At 34.2% G+C, this 11,873-nt stretch overlaps 1 protein-coding gene across 1 annotated transcript; it reads left to right on the top strand.

Annotated features, from left to right (window-relative positions):
• The first annotated feature begins 3,846 nt into the window (after positions 1-3,846).
• On the top strand, positions 3,847-5,621 carry LOC116164916. Its single transcript, XM_031479176.1, has 3 exons — positions 3,847-4,088; positions 4,331-5,057; positions 5,116-5,621. Exons 1-3 carry the CDS (start codon positions 3,848-3,850, stop codon positions 5,330-5,332), a joined length of 1,185 nt encoding a protein of 394 aa, XP_031335036.1. The 5' UTR covers position 3,847; the 3' UTR covers positions 5,333-5,621.
• Positions 5,622-11,873: the final 6,252 nt, after the last annotated feature.

Below are 11,873 nucleotides of genomic sequence, written 5' to 3'. Positions count from 1 at the left end.
GGACGCGGTCCGGATAGATAAATCCTAGATCTCACCTTTATAACTAAACATAGTAATCATTCACTTTTAGCATTATACATTTACTTAAGAATAAACAGCCACGGTACGAAACACTTTTAAATATAGGTTTTTGTGCTGGTATAGAAGCCTCTTAAACTATTGCATTGTTTAAATACTGACTATTACTATTGTCAATATTGAGAGTTTTTATTTCCTAACATTGACGGAACTCTTGGGCGAGTGATTTACACTCGTAAAAAAATTTGTCCATCAGGAACCTAGCAATAAAAGCTTTGGTAATACCAAATTGGTATACATCTATATATTTTTGCTATTCGGTACCCCAAAAATATTAACGTATAATTCAGTTAAGCTGATACAAGTCAGTAAATGGGTTTACTATATGAGGTTTTATTATTTTTCTCGTGTATAAACAAAAATTTAATTTTCTTTGTACTTTTACGCTGCAAAATTTACATCAAATTCCAAAGTAGCAGAAAAAATGAAATTAAAATTAAACCCTCATAATCTTGTTTATTATTTAGGACATCCGGAAAATAAATATAGACATCACTTGAAAAATGGAATTTTTAAATACTAACGTGCCTTGTCTTGCTAAATTAATTAGTGTTCGCGTGTTTGTGTTAAAGCGCTGCTCCAGATAACCCCAAGACTTATATACGTTAATTAATTTGAATTTAACTAAAACGAATGCAGTTTAGGTTGGTGTATGTAATTATATAATTTAGTGATAGCAATATGCTGCCTTGAATTTGTAATGTGGATAAACATTTACATGCATAATATACCCCGCTTTTAAAATAAACTTGGGAGGACTTTGACTTTAGATGTAGTTAGAGAATTGGATTTCGATCATTAATATATGAGTTTTTATATCTGCATTGCTATTCACGAAAGAAAGGCAAAGAAACGTGGACGTTTCGCGAAATGTAATGTAGCTGTGGGCGTAATTGAGTTACATTACGTTTAAGAAGAGAATGTTGAACTTTGTAAAGAATATCTCCTCTGAGCAAGTTAATCAATGAAAATGAAAAATGCTACTTCGAGGGGGTGGTAAAGCGAATCAAAACTTCTCCCACATAATTGTCTACGTCACCGTCAATTGGTGCACTCTGTTTTTACTAACAAGGCTCTGGCGATCGAAAACTGGCCAACAACTTGAAATAAGGATTTCCTTTTGATAAAAGGGGTTTGAAACTTCCCTTCGTTTAACAAAGCTTTGAAATTTTGAACTAAAACTGTACAAAATAAAATGAATTATTCTTTGCCGTCCACTAGCTCAAATCAAATTCTTAATGCAAACCTCTCCTGCGATCTGAAACGTGACTACAAAATTTTTGTTGCTTGTCAATAAAAAAACACTGAACGACCAATTAACTATATATTGAAAATCAATTCAAAACTTTAAATTAATTCCATATGCACTTTCCTTTGTACATGATTTTTTGCTAAAACATTTTAACGTAATCATAATTGAAATGGCCATTTCCTTATCAATTATAAATAATTTCAATTCTAAATGTAACAAATACATATACAGGGTGCCCATTATGTATAGAATATAGTATATACCTCGGTAAATATCGAACGTATACAAAGTACTATATGAAAGTTGATATTTTATTCGGTGTACTTAAACTGCCGTTGAACGGTCGTGTACTAAAATGCCGTTAGCAGATATGACGTCAATTATGTGACGCGTTTGACAGTACTGGCAGATTCGTCATCAAATTGACGGCATCTTATTATACTGCCGTTACAGCTGTTAGTGCATGTTACTTAATATACTATATTTGCCGAGAGCGTATTCAAAGTTAAAGTGGTTGTTGTTAATCATTGTTGGAACAACTTGTGCCAAATATGAACTAAATCTGATCTGTTGATATAGAATGAGGTAAGTGCTATAGTCCATACGTTTTCTAATTGCTCTTATCTACTTTTAGTTAAGTTAGGTTTAGATACCTATTATACATGCCAAGAATGTTAAAAGTTGGAGATAGATTTACCTCATTTGCGGATGCAAAAAAAGCCATCGCGGAACTTGGTGACAATACGTATACGACATTTTGGAAACGAGATGCACGTACTATTGCAAGTAGTAAAATTGCTAGACAAATAAAAAGTTCTTTAATATATTATCAACTTGTTTATGCATGCAATCATGGTGGAAGGAAATTCAAGAGCAGTGGTAAGAAAATTCGGCAGTCTTGGACATTTAAAGAAGATTGTCCTGTACATGTAAGATTCAAGGCATCATTAGATGGAAATGCATTAGAAGTAACGTCGATTCAAAGCCAGCACAATCATGACACATCAAAAGTAAGTACCTACATCTATAATTGGATTTTTAGGGTTTAACGATAATGGATTCGGATTGTAAATTACTATAGTTTCTTAGATGAAATGAACTTAATTTTCATAGTTGTCTATAGCAATTACATTAATCTATAATTTTGTGCATCCAGCCGTATAATTATTTTCCATTTTTTAGTGCAATTGTTTGAAATCGGTTCATTTCTTTTCTAAAGGTATTTGAATTTAATGGATAATTATGACTTTTCAGGTCTTATATGCACATACCCCTAGTCAAAGAAGGCTGTCTAGCAACATGAAGGAAAGTGTAAAAGATTATTTGAATATGAAAGCAAATAGAAAAATGATACAACAAAAATTGCAAGAAAGCACTGGTAAAATCATTACTTTGCAAGATTTAACAAATATAACCAAAAATGACCAATCCAAAACAGAAAATCTGGATAACTGCTTAAAAATACTCAAAACGAAATATGGTAACCTGGAGGATTTATTATTGTGGTAGTGTTAAATAATTATCTATTATTACTTTTAGGTGCCCATGCAGCTGTATTGCGAGACGTAGACAATAATTTTAGGGGTCTTTTTATTCAAACGCCAGCTATGAAAAGCACCATGAATGCATTTCCAGAATTTCTTGCAGTAGATGCAACATATAAATTACTTAAAATAGGATTACCCGTTTTTCTTATAATTGTAGAAGACGGTAATTGTCAAACTGAAATAGTGGGTGTGTGTATACTGGCATCAGAAGATAGACAAAGTTTCACCTGGTTCTTAGAAACCTTTAAAAGTGAGAATCCAGCATGGATAAACGTGAAATGCATAATGACTGACAAGGACTTACATGAAAGAGAAGTAATTAAGAATTGTTTTCCTAATGTAAACCTTATAATATGCGTGTTCCACACATTGAAAATATTTTATCGTGAAATTTCGTGTCAAAAAATGGGAATTACTCCAAGTCAGCGTACACTTAGTTTAGAACTAATTCAGAAATTGGTCTACGCTAAGACAGATGATGACTACGAAAAATACATGCAAGGCTTAAAAGATAGTGTACCTCGAACAGTGTATGAGTATTTTATGAAAAACTGGCACAACACTAAAGATGAGTGGAATCTAGGGAAAAATTATTTTAAGAACAGTTTTTTAAATAACACAAATAACCGTCTGGAATCTATTAACGCTAAACTAAAGTCAGTTATAAACAAAAATAGTCCTTTGGAACATTTTATAAACAGCTTGTTTACAATTATTTCAAGTTTGGAGACAGAAAGGGATCATAAAGCAGTTTATGGTATTTTAAAAAAACCCGTCGACATGTTTCCCGAAGACTCAGATGAAAGAAAATATTTCAAACTGCTCACACGTGAAGCTTCAAAGCATGTTTTAAGAGAAATTCGTATTTCGGAACAAATCAGAAGTATTACTGTTTCTGCATATGGTTATTACATCATTACTGATAGTCGGGGGTCCACAAAAACTACAGTTTCTTCGTGTAATTTGTGTAATGTATGATGCAATGATTTTACCCTGCAAGCATATTTTTGCATTGAGGCGGCATTTACATGTAGAGCTTTTTGACAGAATGCTTGTAAACCACAGGTGGACCATGGATTATTATAAAGGCAAGCAGCGAACATTAACGTCTTTGCTTGAAGACAATGAATCGACAGGACATCACTTGCCATGTACATCTAATGATAGCACTATATCTGTATCACTGACCACACAAGGGCATCAACCAATATGTAGAATGGGTTCAAAGAAAATCTTTTTTAAAACACGTTTTTAATTAGTTCTATTGCGGCTATCGATTTCAACCCCTTAAGGTCATCTTCAGGCCTGAAGATGACCTTAAGGGGTTGAAATCGATAGCCGCAATAGAACTAATTAAAAACGTGTTTTAAAAAAGATTTTCTTTGAACCCATTCTACATCGCACAACACGTTTAAAAACAATGGAACAATACATCAACCGAATCAACCAATATATTCCTATGCACAAAGAAGAAAAAAATGTCTTCTGTTATGTACTGAACTTGCCGACTTAGCAGCACAACGTACGGGCATGTTATTTGAGCAAAGGCTTAATCTATTAAAAAATCTCAAAACATTGTGGGCTAATGATACTGCTGTTCTACTTACGCCTATAGACGTTAGAGACGAAAATGACCGGCAATTTATTGTTGAAAGTAATGATGAAGTAGTATTTGAAAATGAAAATTTTTCAGAGTTTTGTAACGAAGTGGTTATCCAAGACCTAAATATATTAGGTGACGTAAATCTCTCATCTCTGGGCCACACTGAAGTTATTGAGGAGGTCAATATGGAAGAATCAAATAAAGAAAATGAAGTTCCTGTTACCGCTGATATTAATGTACGTGACTGCAACAACCAATCCCAGCAAACTGTTCAAGTAAATGACATTAATTTGTCGACTATCAAAATGCCAGTTGCAATAAAGAAACGAGGACGCCCAAAAGGGCAAGACTTAACAGTAATAGGATTACCAAAACGAAGGAAAAGAAAACCCTTGTCGTTTTCAAAGAAATCATATCAGGAAAAACAGGATTTAATACTAAATTTCTTTGTTCAGAATGGTGATATTGTTAAAGATATTAAAAATGGTAAAATTCTTGAAGATTTAGATCTTAAATCGTTTCCAGAAGAAATATCTGATGCTGTATTAGATAATAGCGTTGACGTCCACTTGATGAAGTAAGTCTTGCTATAATCTATCTTATGCTTTAATTAATTTTAAACTGTGTTTTTTCAGAACCTTTTGCACAGACGAAGCCTTTAACAAGATCTTTAACCTAGTGGAACAAAAACGACTTAAGCAACACTGGTCTTGCTCTGTGTGTGGTGCAGGCAATCAAAACGACCAAACAGCAGTTTGTTGTAGTGGTTGCCTTCTGTGGAAACATATTCGTTGCTTAGGATTATCTAGGCGGCCTAAATCAAAACAGTGGTTTTGTAGAAATTGCTACTAAGAATTATGTATTTTTTGTGTTTGATACATTTTGTGTTTTTTTTTTCAATAAATCACAGTACGTTTGTAATGATTAAACAAAAATATTACGTTAATTTGCCTCAAGTGTTTGAATAATTGCCATAATTTGGAGCCACGGTAATATAAGAGGATGCCGTCAATTGATTACAAAACTGCTAAGATGACCTTAAAACGAACGGCAGCCAAAGCAAATACCGTCAAACGCGTCATATAAATGACGTCATATATGCTAACGGCATTTTAGTACACGACCGTTCAACGGCAGTTTAAGTACACCGTATTTTATTTCCCATAATAAGGTGGCATTCATTTCTTTTTATTTCAGACAACAAATGAGTAACGAAAAAAAATTGAAAATTTTTTTTACCTTTTCATTAGACTCATTTGATAGAGATTTTTTTTTCTTTTCGATGATATAACATGTTAGTAACCTTATTCAAGAAAATGTTTCAAAAAAATTCATTATAATTAGATCAATAACATTAATCCAGATATCCTATATCAAAATAAAACAAATGAACGTGTACGTTTCTTCTTAGACCTTGAAGACACAACGAAATAAGCAGTAAAATGGTTTTCATCGCAACAGTGACATAACCTATAACAAAAAGCTTGAAATAAAAATTAATTTCTTCTACACGGGTGTTACGTCACTGAAAAGAGAACAAAATCTATCAAATGAGCCTAATGAAAGTGTGCATTGTTATTTCAAAAAATTCAATTGTTTTTCGTTATTCATTTGTTTTTTGAAATAAAAATAATGGAATGCTTACTTAATATGGGAAATAAAATTTTAAAAAAACTTTCATATAGAAAAATTTTGTATACAGTCGATATTTACTGAGATATATACTATATTCCATACATAATGGGCACTCTGTATAAGATCTACTTATACAAGGGCTAAAATTTCTTTATGTACACTTAATGAGGTAAAGTTGATAATTAATGGACCCATGAATTTGCAGGTTTTATTGAAATTCTGAATGAAACTTTACGGCACAAAAATGAGATTTTTATATTCAATCCAATTTCAGTAGGTTGGTAATAATTAAGTTTTATTCTGGTAATTTCGTCAGGGATTTATTATAACAATGATGTTTTTTAAAGAAATTGTACCAATCAATTTATTGATTAACAATAAAACAGACTAACCTTGCAAAGAAATGGATCTTCTCGTAAATAAATAATTGAAATCAGGAAGAGCGACTACTTAGGTAGATCTTAGTTACACGGATGGCGCTTTGGGCTTTGATTTTCAGGACAGTGCATATAGTACAGCAATTCGACGGGACGCCGCAGATGGTTAAATCGAAAAACAAACCTCTTGAGCTTTGTTTTTAATTATCTCTTCGGCGTTAAAATGTTTATTTACTTAATTCTTTTTGGATTTTTTTTAAGATTTTAACTTTGTTTAGGTTTCATTTTGTTGAACTTCTAATTCTTTAAATCGGTCTAATCCTCCCTTCGTTTCTTCGTAATTTATAACGCATAGAATGGCGGATTAGCTTTCAAATTAGTGGTGGCGAATTTTTCATTGGTTACTACTCTTTTTCCAACCAATCCTAAATGATTTTAAAGGTCGCTAATCAATCCCATCCCTTTTTAGAACCCGCACGCTCAACAAATTTCACTTTGACTTTATTTCATGATGAGTTTACTAATGTAATACCTCTGTTGATCTTGATCACACTCAAAGTTAGAACCGAGGTTAGAACTAATTTCATGTTCGTTTTTGTGTAGGGAAAAATGACGTTCATAATTTCTACTGCTGCTCACAGTAGCAAAATGGCATGCAAGAGTGCCTGCAATTTCTTGTTCACCCCCTTCAACAACAGTCCGTCATTAGTTTTCAGGTAAGTTATTTGCTGCCCGCCAACGTTGCCTGATATAGCTTTTACGACCCACTTGTCCTATATCTTGTGATTATGTAGTTGTAGAGGTGTAATATATTCCGGTGATCTCTTTTACTGTCCAAAACAGCACGTCTGCTTATGGCTTTGTCTGTTATGAATTGAATGTGGTTCTCAATGGTAGGTTCGTAGTTCGTAGGCACGCTCTCGAGTCGGTACCTTAGAGTGTCCCTTACTAGTTATCACAGTTAGAAACAGCTTTGGACGTCCCTCTTATCTTCTTTTCCCCTTTTCACCACAGCTCTAGCTCCATTGACTCCAGTTCAACGGAAGCCGAAGGTAACTCAGGCAAATGTTCTTGCTTCTTTTCTATTAGTTCTATTAGTTTGATGGTTGTGATGCCATTGTCGCTGCAATTTGTCTATACGATGTGAATGGTATAGACAGTGTTCCTATCTGTTTCTTCGACTCGCCAGATATCATCGTAGATATCTTAGGGATTACTTTAATCCCGATTTGATCTCTTGCAATTTGGGCATTGCATGAGAGTCTCACATGTTGCTCCTGGATGAATATTGTTACCACAAATGCATCATTGAGGATATTTACATGTGGTAGATGCGTGTCCAAATCGTTGACAATTGAAACAGCGTAGCAGATTTGGTTATATAAGGTCCAACCTTCAAGGGGTAGAAAGCTGCATGAATTGTTTTTGGAAGTGCTCGAGTATTAAGAGTGAGAACATGGTTGGCAGTATCTTTAATCATTCCATCACGTTTTGTCCTTGTACGTCTAACATCACTTACTCCTTGATTTTCTTTAATCTCCTCTAATGTACAATAAAACTGGGGAACCTTTCGACATATTCATGGTAGCATGAGGCTGTACGACAACATTAAAGTTTACAAAACGTGTAACTTACAACAATCCGTTGTGACTGCTTCTGAGAGACAATTTCAATTAATGCCTTGTAATATTAACATTTAACAATCGTTTTTAGCGCATTTCCACAAAAATAAAAAAAAATGCGCTATTGTGGCCACTTTGTCCGTCCGTCCGTCCGTCCGGCTGTCCGTCCGTCCGTCCGGCTGTCCGTCCGTCCGTCCGTCCGCTCGTTTTGCGACGCTACTAGTTCTTTATCTTAAGAGCTATTGTTCTACTTTTTTCGCTATTTGGTTCGTTATGGTGTCGAGTCTTGCACCAAGGAAGGAATTTTTTCTGTACCGCTTACAAAAAAAGTTATTGTAAAAAAAACAAAAAACCGTTTTTTACATGTTCCATAATTTTACACTTTTGCCGTTTATTAACGATCCTAGAGATCGTTTATAATTTTGCATTGCTATCTGTCGTCTGCCTGTTTGGTCTGTCCGTCTGTTCCTTTGTCTGTTTGTCCATCTATCTGTCCGTGTGAGCGATAACTTTGTTTAGAAATGTTCGATCGCTTTTACATCTCCGTTAGTTATGAACTGAATTGCATGAAATTCAATATGGGCATAGATTTAGCCATATAATACGCAATGCCAAAAGTTGAATCGAATCGATTCAAAATTCACAGTGCCCTTTTCGCATCTCGACCATTTATAAACCGAATTGCAAACTTTTTTACTTATAAAAATATTTGAATGAAATTTGATACATAGGAAAATCAACCGCCAATTTCAAAATTTGGTTTTGCGCATGCGCAGTGCCAACTTTTTTATTTATGGAAGAATTTAAACGAATTTGATACATAGGCACTGGGGATAAAGGAAAATCCAACGCCAATTTCAAAATTTGGTTTTGCGCAGGCGCAGTGCCAACTGTTTTATTTATGGAAAAATTTAAATGAAATTTGATACATAGGCACTTGGAATAAAGGAAAATCTAGCGCCAGTTTCAAAATTTTATTTTGCGCATGCGCGTGCCAACTTTTTTATCTATGGAACTATTTAAGTGAAATTTGATACTTAGGCGCTTGGAACAAAGGAAAATCTAACATTAGTTTTAAAATTTAGGTTTGCGCATGCGCAGTTCCAACTTTCTTATTTAGAAAAGCATTGAAATGAAATTCTTCTCATAAACTGAAATTGAAGTAGCACGTCAACAATGGATTGCCCATGTGCAACGCTATCTTTCATATTTGTGGCCGGATTTTTACGATTTTAACAGAAGTTGCATCTTACAAATGGGAAATGAATGCAAGTGGAAATGCGCTTTATGTAAATCGTTTACGATTACTTTTTAACTTGTTTTAATGGTAAGCGTCGGCGTACGCTGTATAATCGTCATCTTTACCCTACTAATTTTATTCGGTGCTCTTCATAGTCATTATCAGCTCTTCTTCTTAATTCTTGGTAATGTAATTTAATAGTACCTACAACCATTTTACAAGATTAAATGCCCTACAAATTCCAAACTTTATGGCACTATCGGTATGATTCTGTCACTTCGTTACCACTTACCAATAGGGTTGAGCGACACTCAATGTCTATCTTAACTTTCCCCGTATGAAATTGGAGAGATACGAGGGCAGTAATGACAATTAAATCAATTCAGGTACCAAAAGAAATACTGGTTTATTCTAAATATCAACTTGCAAGATAAAATTGCCTCCACAGTTGGATAGCGTATCCCACAAATATTCAAAAGTATTGATTATGTGATTGAAAACTCTTAGTAAATAATGGTGAATTCCGCAATTAACCAATACTCCAATCGACAATGACCGATTAGTAAGTAATTGACTGTATAGCAAAAGTTTCCCAAAATCAAAATGAACTACAATCAATAATTGTTTCTATACTGAAAGCACAAGTATTCACATATAATCATAACAATATTACCTTGAAATGGAAATCGGTCACTGTAGGGAGTCCGACCCTGTAACAGACACGCACCTAAACTCGGTGGTACCGTGGTGAACCAATTACTACCTGAAGATCCAATGCATATCACTTGTGGTTGTAAATCCAAGATCGACTACCACGTTTAAGTCCATCATGCATCGGCAGGAATGACGGTAAAGTTACTGACCAAGTTAAAATGCAAAATTGATTCCTTTAGGAGGTATGTAACGATACGCTTATAACACACAGAAGTAACGGAAAGTATCTATTGGCTGTTTAAATTTCTCGGATGAATGCAGTTGTTCGGATGGTTATCTAAATGCCCAAGTGTCCGGATGGTGGGTGGTGGGTGCAAACAGGACTATGACTTCAAGGTGGTCGTTATCTCCCTGCTAAGGTCCAATGAAATTGATATCTTGGCACGGAAACAGCCTGTTGCAGTTTTAACACTCTCGAGCTGGGCTGGTATTTGTTCAGCAGGAAATACCCGAAGGAAGGAAACGCCCTCTCTAAGTTAATGAGAGGGCGTAGAAACCAATTAATACGAATAACGATGCTAACAATTATTAAATTACGTCGGCTCAACCGTTAGATATCGGATGTCACGTGTAAAAAATCCCATTCAACTCCTCTATAACAAAATAAGTGCAAATCGAAACAAACCAAATTTCGAAATAATAATTAAAAGTGAATTGTCAAAGATTGAAAAATTGCGTGGTTTTAATTCCATTAATAGATCGAGCCATCCATCAAATCGCATCAAATGAAAATATGTCGCATATACAGATATACCTTTGCATTGAACCAAATTACACGATACTTTTTCTAAAAAAATGACATTTATTCTCTTTCGAAATTATATGAACTTAAAACTAAAAACAGCTACTTCCTTTCTTTCCCACATTCAATAATTCTTATGAACTTGCTTGACACTAACCATCTAACTAAATATCAGGGCAGTGTAAACTTTCCTGGACAGTTTAAACATTTTTTTAATGAACAAGGAGAAACAATTACCTACCTAACACCGTTTAGTCGAAAATTGCGTTTGAACTAACTATTACATGAAATTTTAGGAAACGTAATTTTTTCTACTAACTAAAAGCTGTGGACCATAATTGGTGCAATTTCCGGTTTTCCGAATTCTTGATAATTTTTTAGTCAAAGTCCTTCACTCTTAGCGTGACACCATAACGCACATTTCTAGGCTTGCCTTGTCCAGTAAATTTAAACTGTTAGTCGGATTTCGTGGGTAGGTAATACCTATTACCTCACTTTATTTCCAGTTTATATTAATATTGACATTTAATATTTAGTAGATACTGTAGGAATCATCTCCATTTAATTGATGGTTATGACTATGAATATAATTTTCAATGTAAGCCCCGAAACGCAAACCTACAGACGTACAAAGCTCTGCTGAAATCAGTTCGTGGGTCCTCAATTTTTTTAACAGAGAAAACCGTTAATTTATAATTTTCGTTATTTAGCAAACCAATTAGTCACACGCAAGTCTAAATTCAATTTGTTTCCTTCACATTATCATCGCACCTTTCCCGTTCGTTAAGTTAACAAAAGGTGTTGATACGTGGTTATTATGTATCGAAAGTGAACACGTATTCATATAAATAAAAGCGGCTTAATTAAATGCCATTTTCCTACAAACATGCGAACACAAAATCTTGCAAACTTCAGGAATTATAATTATGAGAAATGCAATATGAGATCATGCACGTCACTTCGACTCGCATAATACAAAGTGGGTGTTGAAATATAAATCAACATCGTGTTAGATAAAGATGATTTCGATTCTGACCTTTTCATGCAAGCCCATAAAGTAGTT

This window comes from Photinus pyralis, unplaced genomic scaffold (genome assembly GCF_008802855.1).
Source record: "Photinus pyralis isolate 1611_PpyrPB1 unplaced genomic scaffold, Ppyr1.3 Ppyr1.4_LG2, whole genome shotgun sequence".
NCBI classification, from domain to species: Eukaryota; Metazoa; Arthropoda; class Insecta; order Coleoptera; family Lampyridae; genus Photinus; species Photinus pyralis.
This window is presented reverse-complemented; position numbering and strand designations above follow the sequence as displayed.

Excerpts from the sequence above, each read along its gene's own strand:
- LOC116164916 (XM_031479176.1), top strand. The coding sequence starts at position 3,848 with ATGTATGATGCAATGATTTTACCCTGCAAGCATATTTTTGCATTGAGG. Across the intron at positions 4,089-4,330 it reads ACAAGGGCATCAACCAATAT|ATTCCTATGCACAAAGAAGA; the intron begins GTAGAATGGGTT and ends ATCAACCAATAT. Across the intron at positions 5,058-5,115 it reads GTTGACGTCCACTTGATGAA|AACCTTTTGCACAGACGAAG; the intron begins GTAAGTCTTGCT and ends GTGTTTTTTCAG.